This window comes from Trichoplax adhaerens, genomic scaffold (genome assembly GCF_000150275.1).
Source record: "Trichoplax adhaerens TRIADscaffold_3 genomic scaffold, whole genome shotgun sequence".
Classification (NCBI taxonomy): Eukaryota; Metazoa; Placozoa; class Uniplacotomia; order Trichoplacea; family Trichoplacidae; genus Trichoplax; species Trichoplax adhaerens.
The window spans coordinates 3,482,161-3,510,158 of NW_002060945.1; the positions used below are offsets into that span (position 1 = coordinate 3,482,161).

A 27,998-nucleotide genomic window follows, 5' to 3' on the forward strand; every position below is an offset into this window, starting at 1 on the left:
GAATCGGTATCAGAAACTCGTTTTCATATCATAGCAAGACTTGAAGATTGTTAAATCCTCGTTCTTTTCAGTTAGGTTTTAATAACTAAGATGAAAATATTTTATATGATGCATAGAATGAGTCGTATTAAAGCCATTCTAGGCGATACCAACTAATCTTCGTATTCGCCTTATCCAAGATAACTCATAAATCATAAAGGTTGTTTTTTTTATCAGCTCTGACTTTCGTATTAACTTTAATTAACAGAATCCATAAGTCATAATGGTTGCCTTGAAGCAACGAATTAGATACGAAATACCTCTGAATCACACTAAAATCGTTTAATGTAGCTCTTAAGAGTAGAATTGTTTTGAATTATTACCACCTAATGTACACGTGTATCAAGTTACCTTCAATCTCAATCACTATTCGATTTCATCCTTGCAAATTTCAGATTTCATGTTGAATTGTAGTAGTCTTTAGCATTGAATAGCTTATTACTGTAACTTTTGTGATCCTAGATCATAAAGATCGGCAAAAAAATGCAGTTTATTAGTGGTATATGGATGTTGAAAGCTTTAAGTTAAATATTCGAGTAAAGTGGGGAAATAGATGGCTTATTTTATAATATTATTGGATGTTACTTTCAAGAATAAATTTCAAATTCGTTTAAACGTAACAAACTTTAAGAATTTACGACAAATCTTGTAATTTCATTAATTGAATCTAAGCCTCAATGTTAGCTCTTAAAATTAAATTTTTTATCCACGTAGCAAGGATATACGGTAATCTAAAACTTATTACTGAATATCTAAGCAATAGCGCAGAATGGTTTACTTTTAATTTTAGTCCATTAGTCAGTTTGTTATAGATAATTTTTAAACACTTTCAACAATGCGTTCACTTGTCTCCGTTGTAACAGTAGAATTTACACTATTAAAATGAACCATGCGTAGCTCGATTCTTGCCTTCTCATATACTGGAAAGATATAAGGTATTAGATGTAAGTATATATAATATCCTAGGCTTGTGAAGCAGGAATGAGCATCTCTATTCTTATGATGACATTAGGAATAGTTACAACCCTTTCACCCTAAAATAATTGCGCAATTCAATATCTTTAAGACTCATCGTGGCAGCAGAATTTTAGAGCAGTATTTTGCAATCTAACAGTGACATAATTGAAAAAACATCTAAATTACAGGATGATCTTTAATATATTTTCTTTATTATTCTTAATCATTGTATAGTATTATACCCCGAATTATAATCCAGCACAAAGAGTACCAGTTAATGATGACAATTTACCTCAAGAAGAATCTGAACCGAGCTGTTTATCTTTGCAACCACCAAAACCTGCAGCAATGCCGGCAGTGGTTCCTTCGCCACTTCCAACTCCGGTACCACCTCTGTCACCTTTAGAGCCAAATCCTGAATCTGAATGTGTGACAGATATCGTCCCACAAATACAGTGAGTATAGTGCAATAGCTGCATCGTATTATTTGAAAAAAAGGTATTGTAAAATTAAAATCCACAACCAATTGGATACAATAGAATCATTCTCTATAAAAATACTATCGTAGGAGGCAAATGGCTTAAATTAGAATCTGAAGGTTTATACTGTTGGCACAATAAGCAATAGCAAGCGAGATATCTTACTTATGATACTCAGAACAACATATTGCATGCATAGATAACTTTAAAATTATAAGCAATTGTTGTTTATCGCTGGTATAGAATGGGCATAGGAAATAAGATCACGCTTATAATATAACTTATGCTATATAAGAAATATTATTTCGTACACTACATATTCCTGCAGAAAGAGGATATTATAGTCCAATTATAATTGAAAATTTTGTTTAGTAGTTAAAAAGAGCTATTAAAACGAGGAATATCTCATTTATAATACCAAAATACTTCTTTGTGTGCAAAATTTAAAGAAACACTCATATTTTAAGACTATAGTAAGAGCGAAAACTTTTTACAGCAGCTACAGTAAGCAACAGGACATAAATATAAAATATATTATATAGAATACTAGAAATTTTCCACCTGAATAGAGAATGAAATATATATTTTAAAATAATACTTAGCCATTGCATATAGTAGGTACAATGCAAGTAATAGCAAACGAACATAACATCATCTTTATGATGCTAGGAACGTTGTTTCAACATTTAACCTGAAATGTAGCCTGAAACTGCGAGATATTGCTTCAAAAGCTAGAAATGCTGAATATAATCCAAAAGTAACCGTCGTGATGTATAATAATGGCAATTTATATCCTGCTAATATATTTAAGCTGATATATGTAAATTATAAGCTTAGTGTTTATTCAAGTCGCGATCTTATTTATCTAGCGTTTTGCTGCGTTAATTATGAGGATAAGAGACCCAAAAACTACAGCCTTAATATTTAGCTCCGGAAAGATTGTTTGTGCAGGAGCTAAAAGGTATCGGACCCTAATGATTTCAATAATTGAGCTTGCATATTGAAATGCACTTTGTAGAGTAGTTTATAATGCTTTTTACAGGCCATTTGATGGATTTACACTTTTTCTTTGTAGCCCCGAACTATCTCGTTTAGCAGCGAGAAAGCATGCACGGATTATTCAAAAATTGGGATATCCTGTAAGTGCAGGATAGGATAATAGCAATAGCCTCCATTTGTATATTACCATAGAAGCCGAAATGTTGCCTAACCCTAGTATTTATGACCCTATAAAAGGCAAAATTCACCCAATTTCAAATTCAAAACATCGTTGGTAGCTGTGACGTTAAATTTCATATTAGCCTTGAAGGTTTGGTTGTAACGCACTCACACTTTTGTAGGTAAAGAACAAGACTGTATGTAAATGCTTTCTCAATTAATAGATTTCGATAGAGCGCTATGACGATATAATAATTTTGGGTCTGTAACATCTATAGTTATGGTGTAATTGGATATAACTGACGTATTGTACTATATCTAATATTACAGCTATGAACCAGAGTTATTTCCTGGTTTGATTTATCGGATGGTTCAACCAAAAGTCGTTCTTTTGGTTTTTGTCTCAGGCAAAATCGTTCTCACCGGTTGGCATTCTACAGCGCTAATCTATCGTTAAATTACCATACCAATAGATAATACTCATTTCTTATAATTTCATATTCAATTAACTGTACTTACTTTACTGAGCTACCGGATCTGCAAATTAATACATAAAAAAATTACATTCATGCATTACTCATGTGATCAACTTTTATACTAATAATGATATGGAGATGAACAAGAATGACATTAACAACTCTTCTCTCTATTAGGAGCTAAAGTTGAGGAAGATATTCTTGAAGCATTCAAGAAAATTTATCCAATGCTAAGAGCATTTATGAAACCACAAAAGCCGTCTAATGATAACCAGCTTGTAAAAACTTAAATTGATTAAAATACTTGCACATAGTAAATCTCTATTTTCACGAGTACAGTTCTATTTACTTTATATTGCACTCATAGGGTAGCTGCAAAATCTGAATTAGGTTATAAAATTTTATAAGTAAATTATCCCCTTCCAATTCTATTTAAATTACGATATCGCATTTATAGGCAAGCAGAGAACTTTATTTGCATTATAAAAATTATTTCTTCAATACATTTTACAGCTAGAAAATCATTTATTATTTAGTTTTCCTACAATATTTATTAAGGTATTAAATTAATTTACATCAAAGATCTTAAGTAAAAGTTATTAACGAATTGAGTGGTACGGCATAGTACTCGTACATCATTGAACCTAGACTCATAATAAAAATTAATTAAACAGTGGCAGGTATGAAAATTTTAAGTTGGTTACTTCGACAGAAAAAAAATTATTGAACTAGTTTGTTTTAAACAATTTACATGGTCAGCAGAAGTGATATTCAATAAAGATATAATGTACTTAATGAAAATGGTCTTTTATGACTGATAAAATTAAAATAGGTATGATTTATTACACTACTTACAGATTCTAATTCTTAGATCTGTATGAAAATAACATCAATGATAGCAATATTATGCAACAGATATTACATTATGCTTTATGACTATCGTTAAATTTACGATAACCTCAAACGCCTCATACGCAGTTACGTCGAATCCAGTCATTTAATTAGGATCTTTGTTTCTTTCCATTGACTTAATATTCCCAGCTCGGAAATTAGGAACGGTATCTATATTCTAAAGTAAGTTGATCTATTAAAAGCAAGTTAAAGTAATTTTACTGTAACAAGCTAGTAAAAGAAACAAATGAGATTTTACCTCCTTAGGTCTAATCCACTCTATCAATGCTAATATTAAGCAATTTATTAAAGCTACATAACAAAAAATTAATCCAGCGACTGGGCCGCGGGCCAAGTATCTAAGAAAGCCAATTTCATACAAGAAAGCATTTAGCGATTGATGATTGGCCTAAACATAGCTACAATAAATTTCAGTCACCTTTCCATTCTTTGATAAATGTCAGAATGTGGCATATCAAAGGCTAACTTGTATACCTAGTGAATATCAAAACTTAATCATTACTACTACTCTATTTATAATGATCAATTCTAATACAATAACTTTTTAATGCCTTACTCTTTCCGTTCTCTTTGCAATGTTTCTCCAATTGTACATATTTTTAACGCGATCATGACATTCGTGAGGCGACAACGTTATACCGTTATTCTTATCATCGATTGCCTTTCCAATCATATTTACAAGTGCTTCACCAATACATTTAAAACAGACGTAGCACATTGAATTAGTCGCTTAATTTTGCAGGTATATTAAGAAGTAATATGTATCACAAGGTATGATAGTTACATTCAACTCTTGGCTCAGCTAAGTAAATCATGTCGTCAGGCAACACTTCTGGCAAACCCCCAACATTAGTGCTAACAATTTGTAGCCTTTACATACAAGTACAGCGTACGTCTTTTATTGCATTTAGTTTAATATATACAGTTATAGGTTTTACATTGCTTAATAGCTAAACCTACCCACAACTAGCGGCTTCGATAATAGCAATACAGAATGCTTCCGTAAGTGATGTGTTAAGGAAAATATCACCTTGGATTAGAACCTGTTATTACGTAAGACGAAAATTGCAGAATAGACTTAAGAGCAATTTTATGAAGCAACATACTGTAAATGGTTTGAAGCTTTCAATAGACAACTACTAAATTTTACGTACATCTCTAACATCTTCATGATTGACAGGTCCAAGAAGGCGGACTTGATCATATAACTTGTATGCTTCACAGATTTCCTCTAGTAAAACTTTCTTCGGGCCATCACCACCTAATAATTATTATAGTAATAGTCTTTACGAAGAAACAGCATCACTTTCACTTGAAATCAAGATATTACTGCTAATTAAACTTACCTATGATGAAATAGATGTCGGAGTATTGTCTACAGATTTTGATAAGTATTTTAGCTAATAAGTCTATACCTTTACGATATACCAGTCTTGACATGACAATAATAGTAACTGTATAAAAACGTAATTATAAAGGAGTCAATCGATTTATTATAGCTAGAATTGGCATCGAATTATAATGTTGTAAGTAGCACTGTACAAAAGAGAGTAAATACTGTCAATATTTAATATGCTCAGCAGACTTTTATCTTTTTGTTTTTTTGACGGATCAGGTTTAAACGAGGACGCATCGACTGCATTTGGTATCACAGATACCATTTCTGGTCTGATTTTTGCTCTTAATACTGTATTTTCTCTACTGCAATCATAAGTTGATTCATTAGCTGTTACGTTAGCAGATAAACTAAGTATCAAAATTGAAGAAATATATACGTATGTAAAATACCTGGTGTGGGATACACAAATAATGTGATTAATATTAGTTAAAGTAAATTCTAAGAATTTATTCGTTACAATTGCACCAAGATTAGCAAATCCGAACAAGGAGTGTTCTGTAAAAACAGTTTTAATACCCAGGGTATTTGCATGGAGGATAGCATCATTACACAATGCAGAACAAGTCTAGTATCATAAACGATATAAGTAATTCAGATGACTCTGTATCATACATTAAAATGGCCACAAAATAAAAATAATACTGTACTTTAATTAGAGTAGGTATATTTTGTGCTAAAACTTGTTTTAATGTAGCAACTTACACCGTGACCATGGACAAGAGTGATTTGCTCTCTTATGAAAATACAACGTAATATAGGTAAAGTAGTAAATATTGTTGGCATAGTAGATTGTAGCCAAAACACTTTCATAGGCAGGTAATATACCTATAGTAAGGAGTGAAGCTAGCGTTAAATTACGTATAATATAGCTATCAAAGATTCATATACACGTACGTAAATATCTAATATCGTGCAAATTAGCAATAACACATTATATTCAGATTACGCGTATATAGAAGGCGTACGCTTTAACGTAAAATGCTACTTGGTATACTACTAGAAAGGTTGAGCAGTAACTGTGAGAACATCGTGTTTAATATGCATTCGTTACACTACATTATTTTAGGCGCTAAATGCGAACTATTGCTGTTAATGTACTTTGTTTTCTTGCGGTATTATATTATTCACATATCTAGATCAGCAATAAATATTAGAAAAGAGAGCTACAGGTCTAAAAAAGATCACGTCTACTTTAAGTAATAAATGTAGTGAGTATAGTCTTAGAAAAGTGATAAACTCTATTTTTATGCAGATATTGGTTGTTTTAAAGTAGGATATGTAGTGGAGTATCAATTCTGCATATCAACCTTCACAGAATTTATTACGAATCAAGCAATATTCGGTATGTGGGCTAAACTGACTCTGTCCTTCCTTACTTTGAGAAAATTCGTCATATGTCTGATTCCAGTCCTATTACCATAAGAATGTGTTACGACTACAACCTATTAAGAAAATTGATACCAAATCATTACATACATTAGAGTAATACGTAATTAATTGAATAAATACGCCTAAAATATCGTTATACTAGTACACTTTATTGCAATAAACAGGCGTCAATTTTACATTTCACCTATTAACACAGGGATAATATAAGAATAAGTATACGTATATATCCATGCATCAATAGGATAGCCCAATTATACGATAGATTTTATTTCCGTATGATAACTCCACCTGTACAACAGCTACGTTCCTACATGGTTAAAAATATGCATTATATTGGCAAGTAGTTGCAATAGCTATTACCTTATGGCCTCTTTCGATCAGACATTGAGATAGTTGAAAGATATGGTTTTCTACTCCTCCAATGTTTGGGTAAAAAAAATCGCAGACCATACTGAATAGAAATGGATAGTATTAGACAAAGACGCAGAATGAAATTTATAGCGCCTATAGCTGGTATAATTTGTTTACAGTTAGTTCGTTATTCAATTCCGTTCTTTGCTCCATTGAGTAGAGTAGAAACTGTTTCAAATTTTCGTAGGATAATATACGTGTACTACTATTAAAATTGAAATGAGCGATTGTAATAAGTATAGCAAGCGTTGCATACACCTTAATTTTTATGTAGGCTAGCTCATAAACACCTCAAACCGAGCATTTGTGAAATGATTAAATCGTTCGGAAAGATAAGTATAGCACGCACATAAATCTCTACTTTGATATCCTTAATTAGAGTAGTAAAATGGTACTATGTGTACTTTAAGGACACTACTGAACTGACTGAAAGTCAAAGCAAGGAACATTATCAGCCTGCAGCGATGGGCCATTTCAATTTAATGCATACGCTAAATTCAAATTGGAATTTGTTCAATGAATATCTGCAGTTTACATGCGATTTCAATCTGTTCATTAATCTGTGGAAGAATAATTGTAATTGAAAATACTAGTGTTAGGAGCTTGCATAATACGAATAGATCTAAGTACATTGCGTGTCCTCGACGAAATGACTATTCTATGCTTCGACATCAGCATGATGAATATGCCGGATAGAAGGTGATTCCAGTTAGACCGCTACTGCACGCCCTCGAGACAATAATTGCCATGGGATGGCAAAAAAATGCTATAGTATTTTCTGTCGTGTGCATGAGGTATTTTAAGCGTAAGAGTTTAACAAGTATGCAATTTTAGTATCAATCAAACAGATGGAGAATTGAATATTAGATTAAATGAGTATGCATCATGATCCACAGTACAAGAGTCCATGCATAACATAACATTGCCATGGATGATGTCGTCACTTCCGACTACTTTGATCTGTCAGTATGTACTGTACTAAGTGTACTTGTATGTTGAGAGCGTAAAGTAGACAGAGGATGAAAAACTTGCAGGATCGTATTGTCAGGGTATTTATGATAAGCAATAGTTTAAATAAATGTCAGATCACTTTGGATCTACAGGAATTGAGTATAGCAACAAAGTTGTTATGGACAACATAGTGTATTCTACTTCTGCCTCTCTACCTAGTACCTATAGAGGCGGTAAAATTTCAGGATTGTAAATATTGTAGCAAAACTCACCAAATATTATGATATTTTCCAGAGAGCATGTTGCATATCATAACAGCTTTGATGTGAGGACTAAACTACTATTTTCTTGCTTTGTGGTTATTGCTATGGTTGCAAACTAGCAATTACAGTCGCTTTGCAATGGCGCAAGCTGTACTACAGCAAAGGATTCTCCTTCGTTTGGCTCGCTGTTTGAACCATGATAAACTCCATTGAATCCTGCAATCAATGATTGAAATTTTGTAAATATTGAGGCCCAAAATAGCGGTAATTTTTCCCTGTCTCTAGTTCCAATTCATAACTCCTTGCTAGGAATAGTATTATTGATGTTTGGTAAGCACTCAGTTAGTTACAGGTTGGAACTTGCTTGTAGTTAAGTTTACAGCTAGCCATGTTGGCGATGAATGAAGTTTCACCAGGGTCCTTTGCCTTTCCACATAGTCCGTCCATCCACAAGTCTATATTACAATTCGAGCAGAACCAGGAAGAGTTCTACAGTGTACAGTACTGTATGTAGTGTACTCATTACTGTAGACTGTAGACTGTACACTGCTGGATCCCTCGGACAGATGGACTTTCCTGACCAAAGGAAAACCGTCAATATCGAAAAATGCCTAGTTAGTATGGATCTTTCGTGTCTATTTTCTAAATCTCTGGTACTCATTGAAACACCATTGATGATCTTATATAACTATTTTTCAAGCAGAACTTAGTGACGGATGATAAGATTCAACGAAATATTACTTAATTTAGAAAAAATCAGTCAATGTAAAAACGACCATTTGCATACTAAAGTACTGTCATCACCCAGTGTTTGAAACACGATGTTAACGCGATGATGCGGTAAACGTCCGTCCGTCCATGTTGTGATCTATCCATTCTAGTCATAGTATGAGGAAGAAGAATCTCTTACCTCTATGATTCTACTAGTCCTTGATGTTATGTTTGATACTTTCTACTCGAAGCTGCCTCTTGGTAGCAGTAATGATAGAAGGTCAAGAAAGTACCGGTACGGTTCGGAACTAGTTGGTCACACTTTCAAAGTTTAAAGCAAGGGAGAGCTGCTAGTAGAGAGCGAGATCAATCCTAATTGCATCCATTTCTATTGCTGCAATTAAGTAAGTATTCGGCGATTTTTGGATATCAAGGCATGGCTGGTTCTGCCTTAAAGCGCCTGATGGCGGAATATAAACGTAAGCTGGTCACACGCCATTAATAAGATCGTTTCAATGCTTGACTTGACTACCGTAATTGCATAGGTAGCACGCGTTTAGGATGCCAGTACGTTGAACTAGTAGTACAGTATCGTCGACTGCAGCTTCATCATTCAAGCTTAAGCCATACTAAACCACTAAGCATCCATGCTATCGTCCATGGCGATTCTGTCATCAATCCTGGCCTGGATCGACGACAAACTACTGTAGCTATCGATTCATATTCATTGACAAGTTTATTAGCCTTGCTTTTATATCGATTTATTCTACGGTAGAGAGAGAGAGAGAGTGATCAAATCATGTCATGCTTGTACTCGTCGACAAGTTGAACATTCACTCTCTTTGCCCAGTCAATCCATTTATAGAAAGCTGAGAAAAATGAATCCTTGACAACCAAACTAGCCTCGAATTGTAGCCGTTTTAAATAGAATCATCACCTAGAATAACGTTATAACTCTACTTATGGATAGCTTGACAAGGGATACATTCATCTTGCATGACTGTAGTCACTGAACGAATCTAGAAGCATAAGAGAATTCAGCTATAGGAAGCTTTAAAGGATATCCTTTCGAGGTGCACTTGAATATCAACAGTCAATTGGAGAGCCTTTAAGAAAATGTAGCAAATGAATCATAAACTACTGCAAAATGACCAATTTCATCTATTTTAAATACAGAGATGGTACACAAAGCTTTCATCATTCTCCTTGTCTATATCTTGCCATCACAACATTCATATGCAACAGTTAATGGAGCAGATTGATATGAAAACATAACGAGTCCTTGGTATGCTTTTCGTATCATCCATTTTACAGTCATCCCATTGCTCTCTCTGCATGCACTCGTAGGTACCTTACAATTGCGGCATTCCTACCTGTTCAACATAGTCCTTTCAGTAGATCTATACGTATAACAAAACGAAATGAGTCTGAGTAGGCTTTAAATTTTGAACTACTCTAGATACAGTGATAGAATAGAAAACCTGGATGATTGTACCCACCTACACCTTACTACAATCGCAATATTCATATAAACTATTTCATGGTGCGTAAGCTCCTAGTCTCATCTGTTCTACTGATAGCAATCGCATAGCAGGTCTTAATGACTTTACTCGTATAGGGATGACATTTTTATTCAATAGTTCTTCAGTAGGCTTGTATGTATAACGAAATGAAGGAGTCGAAATATGCTACAGATTTTATCTACTCTAGATAAAGTGATAGTATAGAAAGACTTGATTGTACTGGCGTGTAACTTATTACAATCATAATATTCATACTTTAACACTTCATACCAAGTAAACTTCTAGCCTCATCTACCCCACAGATAGTGATCACATAAAAGGTCTTGATGACTTTATTCGTATAGACCCTGTAATCATTACATTGAGATTGATTGATTCATTATGCAGGTTTGTACGCATAGCACAATGAGTCCTAATAAGCGCATTTATTCAGCAGTTGATAGTAGTAAGCTTCAAATTTCATCCATTCTCATTGCCACGACGTAAAAGGATTGCAATAGATACATTCATATAGATATGCACATCACCAAGAATCATTTCTTGATTCTACTTGTACAGTATAAAGCTCATAATAATATCCTGATGTTCTTTGAGGAAGTAGATATGAGCAATTGACGTCAGGCAATAATTTAAAATCAATAGGATACTAAACACCCAAGGTCATCATTGTTAAACTTACTCCTCTAGCAACTGTTATTTCTTGTCCATCTTTAACTTATAACAAAATATAAATTGATTTCACATATTGTATGTAGAATGAGCATTCTCTGGTAAATCGCCTGACGACTTGCTACAAATTGGATAGATGTGTACGTTAAAGAAGGGTCATTGGATTGAGTTGATTTGATACGTTTGGATCTTGGATCGATCATTATAAGCGACTACCTAGGTTACTCTTCTGAATAACCTAATAGTAAATTGAAGAAAAATTTTATCTGTTTTACTACATTAATAAAATTAGAAATCAATTTAAACCAGGTAATTTAATTCTCACGCAGTACAAGTACCTGCCCAATCAAATGTCGTACAACCTCAACAAAAATACCAATATACAGTAGCTTGTACGGTATCCATGACCAAAATGTGTAAAAATTACCTCAATTTTAAATCCTTTTATCATTCATTTGTTACAAAATGTCAAATGTAAATTTAAAAATATTTAGCTCAATATCTACGTCTTAACATACTAAATGAATTTGTGTCCAATTGAATATTAATCATCATATGACATGTCGAAATTTTACTCCAGTTAAAATGATACACAATAATGATTGTCTCTATCCAATATACTATAGAATTAACACTGAATCCTCCAGAAGGAATTGTAGCAGGTAAACAGTATGAACATGACATTAATATATATCGATAAAATAGATATTTAAATTGCGATCATTTACTATTGCACATTCTTTAGTGTAACGGTAGAATATAGTATACGTTTCTTTAACAAAACTGTTTGCATACTGTATTAGTATAGTGACATTCCTAGATTTCAAGGTATGCATATAACCATATAAATTATATCACCATCCAGGTCCTCTAGATGAAGAGAATTTCTTTGAATGGGAAGCACTAATATGGTCAGTAGGAAACTGTTACCAAGTATTACTACAAATTAGTAAAAATAATAACAATGCGCGTACTAGACAAACTGCAGTTGTATAGTCGATGTAAAGCAATTTTTTCAATGCATATCAATAGAGTAAAATCAATGTTTTTATGCCAATTTATCTTAATCTATAATATATAGTGGGCCTGAAGGCACTCCATTTGAAGGTGGCGTCTTCCGTACGCAATTAATTTTCCCCTCAGATTACCCTCTAAGTCCTCCTAAAATGCGTTTTCTGTGCGAAATTTTTCATCCAAATAGTAAGAGAATAAATAACACAATCAATACTGTTCAATTTTTCTTGATCAAACCGCTTGCTATTGGACGGTTATGAGAGGTGTTGTAAAAATGATGTCTATACAGCTACTACAATACTTGCATAACCGAATATTGTAATCCTATATTTCACTCATTTTAGGTTACAGTCAAAATATCATACGCGATACAGATTAATGTCAGACAATGTTTTCGTTACTAATTTTAATAATATCCCTTGACAATGCATTAACAGTTTATCCAGACGGCCGTGTTTGCATATCAATTCTACATGCTCCTGGAGATGACCCATTGGGCTATGAAAGTAGTGCGGAAAGGTGGAGTCCTGTCCAATCCGTAGAGAAAATTTTATTATCTGTTGTTAGTATGTTGGCTGGTAAGCTTGAACTCGATTATAGCAGAAAATCATTATCTTTTACGATGTTATCAATTCAAGTTCAGTATTGCCACTATTTTACCGAAATGCCTTATACTGTACGTACAGTATATCCTGCGTTTTGTACCTTATCTTATTATTTATCTAATTTATCATTTAGAGCCAAACGATGAAAGTGGAGCTAATGTGGATGCTTCAGTAAGTTTTAATACTACTATTATTATAACATCTAGAACTGTATTTGTACTGTATCGTAAGCTATATAGATTAAAGTGTTAGATCTGGTTTTTAGTTGACATGCAATAGCAACGAATGATTAATTAATCTATCTAAATTCTAATTAATTACCAGAAAATGTGGCGCGAAGATCGTGAAGAATTCAATCGAGTTGCGAAGGATTGTGTACGAAAATCACTAGGACTGTGATAGTACAGTGAAATTGCAATGAGCGCGTAGTCGCTATTTATAATGCGGTTGTTACGAATTAAAGATTGCATAGATAAAATTCAATGAAGGAATATAAACTTATAATACCGTACAGTGTACGTATTATCACTATTATCATAATGAATAGCTTTGAGATTATGACCTTATGTCCTCACTTTTAAGATTACAAAAAATTTCTACACATCGATGTGAGAACGATCGTCAGGGTATCAAATTGTGATTTATGCAGAAGAATCTGCCATATTACGTTTTTGATCTGGTCTTGCTAGATCTACCAATTGGCTATTGAGTTGTACTTAGATTTAGAAATTAGAATAATAATACAGTGTGTAGCTACAGTTTTAGGTTTAGTATAAATTTGCTGCAAATATAGTGGTAGGTTTAGCTTTCTGATGATTCCATCTTGGTTCATTAGATTGTATCAGGGATTTAAAATGTAAATATCTGGTTGCAGGACGACCTTTGTTTAACGATACAAATGTCTTATTCTCCATCGGAAAATTGATTTATTAAAATTTTAGAATAATTGAAATGTCGACTTTTTCTCAACCCTTTGATGTGACACAGAATTGTCAGTATTATTAGCTACAGAGACTTACAGTACTACTCATCGAGAGATTTGCAATATGAACAAAATCCTGTTGATAGTCTTACATCTGCTTCTATAAGTTCTTTAGTTGTAGCGTACTAACTTTACACTGCTATAACTTGGTGCTATGTAAAATATTCATAGTTTTATAATTCATCATATTAACTCGACTAATTGCTCAACATTCTATCAAAAGAAAGTCCTATTGCAAACAAATGGAATAGAAGAGAATCAAGTAGAAAACTACTTTCTTATAAATTCCGATAACATAATGGCTTAAGATTTATTCAATGCTTGATTACATAATTTATATTATCCACGATTATTACAGGATTTAGTAGTAATAAGCACATTGTTCTTGTTATATTAATAATTATGAAACCGCAGACATAATTAGCCGCATGCTAAAGTTATAAATAATGTTCCATCAATGATTTTCAAGACAATTTTCAGCCAATACGATACACGCATGATAGCTACTACGTAATAATTCGAGAATGTTATGACAGCATAATATACAAAAGGAATATCTACGGGATTCTTCGCAAAATTGCATATTAAGTTAGTGATACGACTGTCAATAATATAAATCACATGCTTGAATATGAACATCTAACTAATAGTCTACATCGGCTAAATCTTGCTTGATGGATTCAAAGACGTGTATAGTCTTTGAAAGCCATTTTTTAACTGATTTCAATTCCAGTTATCGGTAAATTGTACCTTTTACTTCGACAGAAATTAATATCTGATCAATATCTTTGGTAAAAGCAATAGCGCATGTATAGTATTAGCCTATCTTAGTAAACCGTCTATTCGTTAGAAATATACGAGCCTATTCTATACACTACTACTACAAACGAATGCTTCGTCATCTATCTTGCCATTCCATCGGGTTATGGTAAAATAATCGTTTGTATTTTGATAGTAAAAGCAATTTTTAGCCTTTAATTTTCTTCAACAAATTTTAAGCTTTCCTCGCTTAAGTACTCTTTAAGTAATCCGATAGTATAGTCCCATAATTTTTGCTGTTGTCCTGTGTTTCTAATTGATCAAGAAGATAGAAGAGAAAAAGAGAATTATTGAAATATTTTAAAAGCTAGCACATTGTCAGCATTGCAATTGGTATCGCTAATGTTACGCGTGTACATTACCTAGATAGCTTCGATGTTGCAACACATTTACGATCTGAGATATAAATGCCACTGCACCCTTTAAAAGCTGGAGAAACGGCTGCTATAATAGCGGAACTTGCACCGTCTTTACAATCCTTCATCATACCTTAATGATAAAAGAGAGGCAGTGAATTTATTGTACTATATTTAGTCAATTTAAATCAAATGAGCTTTACTATTGAATTTTGCAAACATTTTAAAATTACATAATACCAATAACGTTCAGACTATTAAGTTAAATTATGAAGTAAATAAATTTACCAATTCCTTTTAACACATTGTCAAAATTTCGCCAGAGGAATGAATCTTGAAAGTTGCGATTAATTTCTGTTGCAACCTGGCGTAATATCAATCATATTAAAACAAATGAACGACTATGGGATACAATAAAGCTAAAAATACTTTGACTTCGCAATAGAAGATTAACAATATTTAAAAAGAAATTGCTACTCCAACTTTTATGGAAGGTAATGAAAGTTATTAAATACTTGCAAATGACTCTGATAAATATAATAAGTATCAGTAATTACTAAATTATACAAAAGATTATTAAATAGTATACATTAAATGCTTTCAAATGATTAAAGAGACGGCGATCAATAATTTATAATAAGCAATTATCTTAAGTTTCACGTAAGGTAACTAAGTATATGAAGCAACTCAATTAGAAGAGAAGGTTATTAACAGGTTAAAAACAAGTAGTTATCAAAGTATACGAAAGATGACTAGACACATTAAGTACTTGCCACTCGCAAGAGAGTATTCTAGATAGTAAACTAGATATAGGCATACTGCATAGATGTATAGAAACTTCTAACATGCGGGTAATTTCTACTGTAAACTGATATCACATTTATCGTCATGGTTTATGCAAAAAGTAAATAATCAACTCTATATATTCACAAAGTAGAAAACGGTAAAAAATTAAATCTCGGTAAACACGAGTAAATGCAGAACATTAAGGGTTCTCAATTCGTTGGTAAAGTAATGATATTTTTATTGCAGAGTAAGTATTATTCTATAGATATGCTGTGAGAAATTACTTTTTATTATTAACTACTGTAAAGTAGATTTCCGATACTTGAAGATGCAATTATACTAAGTTTACTTACTACGCCTGGATGAACAGATAATATCCCAATGTTACTTCCTGTTATTTTTTGTTGTAATGAAAACATGAACATAATCTACAAAATCGATTTCAAGCAATTAAGAGTTCTTAATAAGAAATATTTGATTAAAAGCTTTAAACTTTAATTTCAACCATAATATAAAACAGTAACTTACTTGAAAGAGCTTAGAATTACTATACATTTGTATTCGTGAGTAGGATTTATTGCCCTGAACATTATTAAAATCTAATTTTCCCATTGAATGAGCGAGCGATGATACTTGAACTATTCGAATATCTTCACCACTCTTATTCATTATTGGAAGTAACTCAAGTGCTATTAAGCAGTGGCCTAAATAATTGATCTAGTAGGATAGATAAAGAGTTTACCAAGAGAATATGTTTATCCTTTTTATAATGACAATGTAGAGTAGCTCTGTAGTAGATGGGCCATAAGCTTTAGCATAAAATTTAATGGAGACTTACCTGAAAATGTCTTTCATACCCATCTTCTGTATAACCTAGAATGATCAATGGTGTATAATTACGCTATAAATCAATTATTCAATTTCATAGAACGGTTATATTATTTGAAAGCCACTACACTTAACTTAATATAATTGATAACATATATAAAATAAATCAATTTTTTAGAATCATATAATGACAATTGACCGATACTACAATTTTAATATACTGATGTCTAACGAGCATCACAAATACTTTATATTGGTGTAAAGCGATTATATATGTTAGACTGTCTATAACAAAGAAATCTCTTTTAATCTAAATTTAGATGCAGTGAAAGTTACCTTGAGAAGCATTACCAATACCAGCATTGCATATTAATAGCTGAATTGGCTTGTCTAAAGACTTGACGTCTTCAATAAATTTATAAATAGATCTTAACGAGCTCAAATCCAAGGGCATAAACTGTAATTTCAGTTCCTGAAATTCTTCCTCTATTCAGTTGTAAATAATATAAATAGATTATAAATTAAGGCTTTAGATAACTTAAAAATTTCATATGATGGATTCACCGGTCAAATTATAAGATAGAAATTATTTGAAATCATCGATATGTTTTACATTATTGTAAAGTAGAATAGATTTTTAAAATTTGCCTTCATTATTGTTTTCCCAAAGAGATTTATGTTCCAGCTGAAGGTTTTCAATTGCCTAACATTCAAATTAGATTTTAATGACAAATAAGCGATTAAAGATGTCCTCTATATTGCCATGTAGATCGACAATGAAATTATTATTTGTGCAATAAAAAATTTGATCAAATTCATGATGCAACTTGACAATATTCTATATATATTATTATTAACAGAATATGTGCACTTTGGAATATTGTGAGAGTTAGTATATGACAAGGCTGAGTATCATTATGACCAATCTTAAGGGGAAAAATCGGTCTTAGGGAGGCCATAACATATATATATACATAAAATACGTCTATTTTGTATAATCAATAGAGATTAAAAATCAAATAGCGGTGTACCGTGTACAATATACGTTTGGCTTGGATGTTTAATGTGAATAAGTAATCGAATAACTACATTTAAAAAATACCTCTATAATAGATGTTTAACATGAATTAATACTCCGATAACAAAATATGATACATATATATTGAATACCTATTTGGGATATTTAACATGACTTAACAATCGAATAAAACTAATATTTATAACATTCGTCCACTTTTGGATATATAGCTTACATTAGTACTCGTATGTGATAAGATTAAATATTAACCCTCGTTGTATAAAATGTGTTTATTTATATACTTAAAGTGAATTAATAATCAAATAGCGATGTATCACATACCGCATAATATACAATATTCTCGTATGCTACGCCTACTCTGGAAAATATATAACGTGTATTAGTATACGTACTAAACTATTAAGATTGCTTGGCAATATACATAATATACTCCCACACTAGATATTTAATATACTACGTATTTAGTGATGACTAAAGATTAAATAATAATAATAATTAACATTTAAATTTATGTTCCATATAGAACAAAACACGACTATATTTAGAGTCGTCTTCCTCACTAGAATAACTGATTAATATTTTTATTCGCTACAAAATAGCCATTGACTGATCATGACATTTTTACTCATTGTTCCTAATTTGAACTTTGATCATGGACTAGGTATAAACATTGAGCTTTAAGTGAAACCAGATGTGCATCTTGATTTATAATTAGCCCCATAAGAAAAATAAGCACGCAAAAAGCTTTTCCTTATTGTCCTCGAGAACAGTAGCGATGATGAAAGAATGAATAAAATAATAATCATCTGTAAATAACAGGGTTGTTCAAGATGAAATACATAGCTCTAACTCATAATTAATGGCCAAGTTCAAATTTTGTCGATTTAAACTTGTTAAAATCATCATCTACAGACTTTATATCAAGCCATTCACGCTTATTATTTCTAATTTAAATCGATAAATACTTTTATAGTCCTATATATAAATTTATCACCTTATTCGTAGATATATTTCCAATGTATTAAAGCAAAAGTTGATACAATTTAAGACAAAAATTGAAATTCGATTCATTAAAAAGCTACAAATCGAGGGCTTAATAGTGAGAGCAAATAGAAAACAAGCTACAATGAAGACATCCGAATTTATTGAAAACTAAGTTATTAACTTGCTACATCAAATAAAGATTACGGTATGTTACGATGAAGAAATTAGAGCTGTTGAAAATAAGCTAGGGCAAGAAAGACGTAAATTGAATCTGTTCATAACTAGAGTCTCTAGGCAACTACAGTAGTAGTTGGTTAATTTATTACAAGAAATAGAGACCGTGTTATAATAATGTAAACTAAAGCCATTGGAAATAAATTAGGATAAGAATTAGAAGACGTACTATAAAGCTATTAAGGTTACCCATAAATCAAGAAATAAACAACGGGATATGAGGTAATTAAAGCGTTAAAAAATGATAAACAAAAATTATCAAAATAGGAAAATCAGTTATTACGCTTAAAGAAGTAGCACTGAAAAGCTAATTTGTTGAAGGATAAATACTCGTATGTATAAATTCGTAATATCGCGAAATTAATCTCGATAGTGGTTAGTCTATAAGATATGCGTAATCATGCCGCACAATTAATTGCAAATCCAAATGATGAATGAAAGTTTCCCCCAAAAAAATCAATATTTATATAGAATCAGTGATAGATGATAAGGTAGTTAACTTTAAATGAAATGATGAAAGTATGTTTACCAATAATAAAATAGATTTAATTCAGTCGGTACAATATCAATATCCATTTGAATACTGCCTGATGAAATAGATAAAAATTGAAACAACACTAGACAACTGCAGAATCATTTTTTGCAATAATCTTACTAGAAATAGTGTATTATAAGGTTAATCTATCTATAAAGGAATATTTGTTATTCTTAATATCAAATGAAAGGTGTAATTTAAAGCGAAGTGAAATTCTCCTCTTGGGTAGATAAATAATAATAGATAGGAATAAGGTATGTCTACAATGAAGAGACCAATGAATAGTTCACAACTTCAATTTTGATTAGATCAAGAAACAATGAAATAATCAAGGCTGTAATGAATAATTGTTCTTAATGGTTTGATCAACATGGAATCGGCAGTTATAGAAAAAAAAGCTTATGGTGGATGACCTGCAGCGATGTTGTTTTAAATCCTATTTTCAGTCTAAAATCAGAGAATACACGATTCGCTATGCGTATTAATGACGATATAATCACAAGGTTGGTCTTGCTTTCCCATTTATGCGAAGCTAAATTCGATAGTCATGAAATTGACCTAAGTCATCTCGAGCTTCTTCGGCCGTATACAAAATGCATTACTAAACACTTGGAATTTATAATCTACTGGATTTATCTATTAATTGGCTGTGAAATAAATTACTATCCATTTCGACCCAATATCACTATTTCAATCATTTGGAGACTATTTTTTCTTTAGTCGATGTTCAAATGGTTTACAACATTTCGAGTTTGAAGCTAGGGATCGGATATTTGCACACCTTTTCTTTTTCTAAATCGTAAACTGTCTTGGATTCAAAATTAGGGAATGGGTATAAGATTAGGCGTTCATTAACAGCTTTAACTATTTGGCTAGCTAGATCGCAAAAAATTATAGTTGTGGTACAAACTATTCCCCATTCATAAGCTAATTTGATATTTTAATAGTAGCAGGCATTTATTGAAGACTTAAAGACTTATTATGCGATCGTGTAGATCAGAAAATAAATATGGTAGAGCAGCGTTCAGTTTACGTATATCGTATTATCGGAGTAAATAACTTAGTCTGTGTGCTTATACATATAGCACACATCGATGTGTTTAAGTTTAATAACTTCACGTATTACCATACTATTATGCGTGATGATCTTATAGCCTTATTACCGAGTGGTTCTATTCTTGCTAATTATTAGAAAGGTAGAGAATGAAAGATACCTCGAATGAAATTATTGTAATCTACTCAAATATAGGCAGATATTCACTCCCACAATAGTATCGAAGTTATAGATAGGTTTAATGTGCCAAGTGCTGCAATTTAAAAAATGCATAAACACATTCAATATCTCTTTTTCAGTACTAGTGTTAATAATTATTCTAACTTATCAGCCATTAGCCAGATATACGATAACGCACATCGAATAAAAATTTAGAACATAGATACAGATATGCGCATTGCATCTTTACTATGGTTCTTGCATACCAATCTTACTACTAAACAGTTATAATTTTACCGGACGTTGACGTATATAAAGAATAAAGCCTGTGAAGCAATAATGATTGTACTTAGCTCCAATGTAGAGAATTCGTTACCTCTTTAGCACTTTCTTGAGACCGACATGCTAAAATTACTGTAGCACCCATTCGAGCCAAAGCTAGAGTAATCCCATAGCCGATACCGCGGTTTGCACCAGTTACGATTGCCGTTACATTATTTAAGGAAATATTTTCAGGTAAGGACAATTTGGTTGCTTTATTACCCATAGTCTACCTATTAGTTGAATATTGTGCCTTAAAAGTAATTAATCGGCTTAACGTTGAAAACGTAGAGAAATAATTCAGCGAAAAATGGGATAGATAATAATGAAGGAAAGTAGTTAGCAGGTTTGTTAATGGTGACTACATCGACTGCACAATACTGTTTGCAACTGTCTACTCGTATAAATAGTCTAAGTTTTTATATAATAGAAAAACATAATCGAACTTCTATGTATGGAATGGCGTAGAAAATAAATCAAATTACGATGAGTTAGGTGGGGCTGTCTCCATGACTTCGTCAGGTGTGTTTAATTGACCTTTTGTTGATGTGGGAAGAAAATCTATGAGTGTATAATGATAATAATAATAACAAGCATAAATATCAACATTGAAGATGGCCAATAAAATCTATAGTAACAGCTAGCTGTAGAGCTTAATGACAATGATAAAAAATTCAATAGATATTGGTAATCTCGAAAATAAGAATTTAAAGACTCATCAGAGTGCTGGATACGCTTAAATACCAAAAATAGCTTTTAAAAGTTGCCGATGTAAATCTTTCTATTTGTAGTGGAAGTTCTCCTTGCGTTCAATCTAGATTTCATACAGCGTGATCTTAAATTGTTCAGAGTAATCTTGATCCTTCTACTTAGTCGTTAGGATATCATTACCGTCCCTTAATGACGTACAATCGTAGATTCTCAATATGTCTTCGGTCGATTTTCTCTCTAATCTTAATCCAATTTTCTTATGATATGCATTGCACCTGCCAGGCTTGTACTGTAGGCAGGGATACCAATACATGGACCTAACTCCAAGTTTTTACAAAAATAAGATCACTCTTATTTAAATATTAGTCGATCCTTCGCGTACTATATTTTGTATCTTTTACTTTGTATTATCTTCACTGCACGATGTTCGCACATTGTACGCTCGCGCAGAATATTTTAAAATTTTAATGTAAACTTTAACCGTATACAGAATAATAGCATTATTTCTTTAGAGGTTAACCCCTAAAGTCGATAGCATCTTTAAAGAAATGTTTTCTATTTTTACGACTAGGGATCTAGATAAATTCTAAATTCTATATAGATTATTAATTAGCTAAACTATTTTATTTTTAGTTGTACTTGCTGTACACTGTGCAATGTTAACGTAGTTAAAAGTACTACGATGTAACACAGATACCACATCAATTTGCAGACTGTTTTCATTTTTGTAAATCTAGAATTCAAATAAACTAATTACTATCAGCTATACTGTACAGTACAGTAAACAGTTATTAAGATAAGCATCTTCAAAGTAATAGAAAGTAAAGTAAAACGCTTATACATCGTCATTTCCGCAGATACATAAATATTGTTAACAATTAATATAAATTTCAAAAATCGTGCTGTAGAGTATCGTAATTTGCATGAAATGATTACATTAATAGCATTAATAAATAGCCGAGACAAATATTTTATAATTATGATAAACGTAAAGTAAATTGAAAGTTGGTAATATCTTGCTCATTAAGAGATACTGCCATCATGTTTCATTTCGTTCCATGCGGTTAGGTTTACGAAAGTAATAAATTTCAATATGATACGCAAGAAAGACCAACTAGTATAAGTTAAAAGTTCAATTTGTTTATAACAAAGATAATACAGCCGATGAGCAAGTCAAGTTAATCAAATTAAATCATAACGCATCAAGAATTAGCATAAATAGGCAGTTTTATCCAGATATTTAGATAAAACTTCCCAGTCACATAAGCAAAATTAGAGTTTACAGTATAAGCGATCTGAAAAAATTAGCACAATGTTAAATTTGTTAATAAAGCATATATTACAATATGGTACAGTACCATACAGAAGAATACAAGTCGATCTCTGAACTGTAATTTAATATCTCTGGTATAATCAACGCTATAATAAGAATTATCTATTTCATAGATAACTATATGGCGACCAACTGTAATCATATCAATGAAATCTCACAGCAACCAAAGTTATCGAGGCAGACTTAACAAAAACAACTTAAATTTTTTTCTGTTATACTATCGAACTGTAGCAGTATAAATTTTCTAAATTTATTGTTGGCTAACAGTTTTTGTTGCTTTATACTGGATTCAGTTATCTTAAAGTAACGAATATTGTATAGTATTTGAAATTACATTGACCAACTTGTTGCAATTATAAAAGGAAGACCAATGACAAGATCCTCTTTGTCGCATTGCGCTATCAATCATCTATGTCAGGTTAATAGTAAAATGTACAATCTACGCAAATTGTATCGGGAACTACGGCGCAATATCAGTAATTAGTATGACGGATTAATCAAAATCGAAACACCACATCGGTGGTGAATATTACAACATGATATGTTGTCGAGAGTAATAAAACAACGAAAGTTAAAAGTGCAGGATCTCTCATCTATTCGATCCTGTAGCGTCCATCCTAAAAAGGCAATCTCTATATTCCTACCGGACCTGAGTCGGCTTCTAAGGTCGATAAAAAGACAGGCTGAAATCAAATTAAAATAGGGTTCAATAACACAATACTAAATGTATCACTCATTAATCAGAAATTATACCACTTTATATTTCCTTTAATAGAATACCATGTAGAATGTTAAGTTTTACCACTTATCTGCCTACCTCAAAAGGGTGACGTCCAGGGGTATCTATTTCTACTGCAGAAGAACAAGGAGATGAAAATGGAGTTGTACTTGGAGTTCCCAATATGGATGTACTTTCATCGACCTTGATAGATAAAGGTATTCGCTTACGCAATGAACGCTTTCCTTTGCGATTTCTTCTCTTCACGTTTTCAAACTTATCATCATCACTCGACTGAATTTCGATAGAAGAATTAGAATCACAGGACGAAGTGTGGCCACTTAACGGAGCATTAGCATCATCCGAAGATATAATACTTTGGATAGCTTTAATCTTATTCTCGGCAACTCCTTCATCAGCAGATATTAAGTCTTGATCTGAACACCTGTTTTCATAATCTGAATCACCACACCCTTCACGCTCGTCTGAGGAAGACGAATAATAAATGTTGATTGGGCGACTGTTATCATTCAGGGCGGCATTTTGACCGGAATTTGATGTCGTATCCATTCCAACTCCACTCGATTTCGAAGAATCCCTGGTAATAGCTATGTTTTCATTCTCAGATGATGAATCACCAATATTGTTAAGTGTAGAAAATTCATACGTATGTCGTCGATGATTCTCTGTTAACTTCTTATCACGATTGAATAAACGCTTTTCTCGTAAATGACTTGGCGATCGTTTCTCTCTTAACGCATTTGAACTTTTCCTATCTCTTAGAGATCTTTTACTGGTTGGAGATTTTTTCGTAGCGTTAAAAGGTGGCAATCTAGATGCACTAGGCGATTTGTGAGAGAAACTCTTACTCTTAGTACGATTCCTGTTTTTCCCAGGTTCGATGCGAAGATCTTTTAAGACCTTGGATAAGTTGAAGTTAACAACATAGCCTGGTTTCGCCTTTTCTTTCGGTCGCGTCGACAGAAGATTGCCTTTCTTATCAGTCTGCTGATTGACCTCGTTCGCCTTACTATCAAGTCGAGTCATGTAAAGGCTTAACTGATCATACAAATCGTTAGCCTTACTTAATCTTTCTTCATACAATTTTCGAACGTCTTCAGCATGACTTTGAAAGAATTACAATTGCTAAATTAGTAATTAATCAACGCAATTACAAATAGAATGTTCACTCTGTTATATTTGGTACCATAATAAATACTTTAATGACGTGTTACATTACAGAAATAAAGAATTTAGTATTTTATAATACCTTAATTCTTCGCGGCGTTTTCTAAGTAATTCTTCATCTAATTCTTGCAATTTATGTCCACGACTTTTTATTTTCTCAAAGGTCTGCTTAATTTCTTCTCGCCATCGACTCTGCACATTAAAGATAAACAAGTTAAATTGAAAACAATAATACAAATAGATAACTCTACGTAGTTAGTAACGACAACTTCAATAAAAACAGAGGATATTTACCAAATTTTGTTGATGTGATTCGTCAGTAACGGATAAAAATTCTACAGAAGCAACTTCTAAGTGAGATAAAATCTGCTGGAAGGAAGGTCGATTTCTAGGTTTACCATTCCTAAATTATTTTCCATTAGCATAAATAATTAATTATTAGGAAGTGCTAAATATCTTAATACATTTAGTATCTAGTGCAGTTGTTCCATTACAGCGAAACAATAAACGTACATTAATTTTCAATGATCAATTATTCAACGTTATATGATCATAATATATCGACAACCGATAAACTTACCAGCAGACTTTCATCAATAGCTTTAAACCATCTGGACAGGTGGATGGTATTGGTAACTGCAAACTATTAGTTCCAACACCATACATAATTGTAGCCGATGGTACGTCCTAATAAAATAGAATCGATAATTTAGAAATGCAATTAAAGCAAAATGCTTATTCTAAAACTAAAGTGACAGTTGATTTTAGGCCGTAAATGATAGAAAATTAGTAACATTTAAATAATTAGATATCTAGTACTTTGACATTAGACAAATTAACCTTATACGGGATTTCACCGGTAACGAGTTCCCATAATACCACTCCGAATGACCTATAACAGGTAAAGAGAATGTATTACATGGACAGTATTACCAATTGACTGTGATAAGTGTAATTTGGATCCACCCAAAAAGAAAACATTTTATAATTTTATCTAAATGACAAGAGATATCTAAGGAAACACTTCTATTGCACGAATTTGTAGTGCTTTCAATCTAACTATAATTAATCGCTACCCCAAGAACGAGTCTAGGTAAGATTGAATACTTCAAGCTTACCATACATCGACTTTTTCTGAGCAAGGTTCACTACGAATAACTTCTGGCGCCATCCATGCTACAGTACCAGCAAAGGTCATCTTTGTACTATTTTCTCCCAAGAGTGTAAAAGTACCAAAATCTGAGAGCTTTAACGTGTCTTCGTTACTTAAGAGCACGCTATAACGTTATGAGAAAATAGGGTTATTATTATTATCGAATTAGTATAATTGTAAAGTACTAAAATACTGTAGATTTCTATAATACAATCCTAGTGCACATTATTGATGTTAAAGTGATTTGCCATAATAAATTAAATAACATTTATGTAATCACAGCATAAGGCAATTCTAAAATGAAAGTTTAAAAGTGGGACAAAATATCATACTTGGGCGATTTCAAGTCGCGATGTATAATTTTATGACTATGTAAATAATTCATTCCACTGGCCAATTCTTTAGCCCATTTGATAATCAAGGTCGGGACTAATTCTCGTTTCCTTTGGTGGATAAGATCGTAAAGAGCACCATTGGAGCAATATTCCATAATGATACAATAGCAAGGTGCTGTTACGCACACGCCCCTACATAATGATTGAAGGATTTCATGTGTTAAGTACAGTACAGAGGGCGTACTGATATAAAGTTGAGAAGATAATAGTGATCACTTTGTTTTTAACTTAAAGAGCGATTCAGTTTTTTAACATAAATATAGATCATTTATTGCCTAGTTGATTTAAAATATAATTAATTAATTCATAATATACATGTATTTTATAAGTGATGCTTATCTGTCTGGTTCAGCAGCGATAATTTTAACTATGGACTGTAACGAGTAGCTTAATAAGCAAGTCATCACATACGCGTAAATTGAAGAAAATTCAGTGTACTGCAGAATGTTTTATCAGACTGTATCGAATATGACAGTATAGCAACAAATCGGAAAGTTTAAAATCTTAAATCTTGATAAGGTAACAGTCAATTCTGATCTATGTTACGGCCTGATAAAAGATCATCTATTGCTGCTAAAAGTATTATTCGTTTTAAGTTAAAAAGTGTACGAATGTAATGACATCTAGCAGGTCCTGTTCTATCGTCATGATATTACTGTACAGTATGTTGACTGCTAAGCTTCTACAGCCATCAAGTCAAATAAAAGCGGAAGCAATTGATGACCTAAGCCTAGGCAAAAGGCCGCACTTCAAGATCGATCTTTCTTTCTTTTTTTATCACTTGTAGGCTAGGAGCCGCCTACGCGTAGTTATGGCTTTATCGGTATAGCTACCCATACAATACTAAGATAGTGATAGTCATGTCTATATAGAAATAACAACTGGGGTTACTTTGACCAACAGTATACAACTTTGATACAGTATAGGAGTACAGTAAGATCAAGAATGAAAGAAGACAATTTTCATACAGGTAGCAGGGAGAAAAAATGAAAGGGTATCCAATCAGCTGTTGAATGCAAAGTTATTATTCCTTCAATATCCAAACCACTTTTCCTATGTATAGGCTATAGTACTGTACTTACAGAAAGCGAATAATATTGGGATGCTGTAATTTGCGTAAAGGTTTGATATCGATATCTTTTTCATCACGCACTTTCTTGACTGCCACATTTTGACCATGTAGTGCTCCACGGAAAACTGCTCCCTGAGAACCTGAGCCTAACCATTTTAAGTCACCAAGATCTTCAAAGGGCACTTCCCATGCATCCGTTTCCACATTTCCATCTTGGCCTACAACTACCGACCAAATAGGTCGGAAACATCCAGTAATGACTTGATCCCACCAGCTAGTTTTCGCTTTTCCAATAAATACCCCATCATTGACTACACGTACTACAGGCTCAAGAAGATTGGTTTGATTGCTCTTTTCGTCGTGATCTTCGTCATC

General features: G+C 32.4%; 5 protein-coding genes across 5 annotated transcripts; 2 read left to right on the forward strand and 3 right to left on the reverse strand.

The window, feature by feature from the left end:
• Positions 1-1,344: 1,344 nt before the first annotated feature.
• On the forward strand, positions 1,345-3,399 carry TRIADDRAFT_22173 (uncharacterized protein; the record flags this gene model as incomplete). Its single annotated transcript, XM_002110380.1, has 7 exons — positions 1,345-1,451; positions 2,145-2,232; positions 2,345-2,436; positions 2,551-2,614; positions 2,712-2,815; positions 2,964-3,058; positions 3,287-3,399. 7 exons carry the CDS (start codon positions 1,345-1,347, stop codon positions 3,397-3,399), a joined length of 663 nt encoding a protein of 220 aa, XP_002110416.1.
• Positions 3,400-4,196: 797 nt separating this feature from the next.
• TRIADDRAFT_23147 (uncharacterized protein) lies at positions 4,197-7,259 on the reverse strand (the record flags this gene model as incomplete). The annotated part of the gene is made up of 12 exons (XM_002110900.1): positions 4,197-4,359; positions 4,440-4,495; positions 4,578-4,705; positions 4,806-4,891; positions 4,982-5,064; positions 5,176-5,282; positions 5,368-5,475; positions 5,607-5,722; positions 5,810-5,985; positions 6,123-6,245; positions 6,797-6,862; positions 7,170-7,259. 12 exons carry the CDS (start codon positions 7,257-7,259, stop codon positions 4,197-4,199), a joined length of 1,302 nt encoding a protein of 433 aa, XP_002110936.1.
• Positions 7,260-9,581: 2,322 nt separating this feature from the next.
• TRIADDRAFT_22530 (uncharacterized protein) lies at positions 9,582-13,355 on the forward strand (the record flags this gene model as incomplete). The annotated part of the gene is made up of 7 exons (XM_002110381.1): positions 9,582-9,624; positions 11,964-11,999; positions 12,203-12,248; positions 12,419-12,537; positions 12,789-12,929; positions 13,090-13,127; positions 13,281-13,355. 7 exons carry the CDS (start codon positions 9,582-9,584, stop codon positions 13,353-13,355), a joined length of 498 nt encoding a protein of 165 aa, XP_002110417.1.
• Positions 13,356-14,912: 1,557 nt separating this feature from the next.
• TRIADDRAFT_54391 (uncharacterized protein) lies at positions 14,913-21,279 on the reverse strand (the record flags this gene model as incomplete). Its single annotated transcript, XM_002110901.1, has 9 exons — positions 14,913-15,009; positions 15,120-15,246; positions 15,402-15,477; positions 16,253-16,327; positions 16,428-16,616; positions 16,738-16,772; positions 17,064-17,213; positions 18,088-18,124; positions 21,109-21,279. The coding sequence occupies 9 exons, from the start codon at positions 21,277-21,279 to the stop codon at positions 14,913-14,915; spliced, it is 957 nt and encodes a 318-aa protein (XP_002110937.1).
• A 3,550-nt stretch (positions 21,280-24,829) lies between these two features.
• TRIADDRAFT_1653 (uncharacterized protein) lies at positions 24,830-27,881 on the reverse strand (the record flags this gene model as incomplete). Its single annotated transcript, XM_002110902.1, has 8 exons — positions 24,830-24,941; positions 25,086-25,195; positions 25,298-25,406; positions 25,584-25,690; positions 25,844-25,895; positions 26,122-26,280; positions 26,489-26,683; positions 27,634-27,881. Coding segments are annotated over 8 exons (1,092 nt in total), but the record flags the coding sequence as incomplete, so codon positions are not given.
• Between the last annotated feature and the right edge of the window lie 117 nt (positions 27,882-27,998).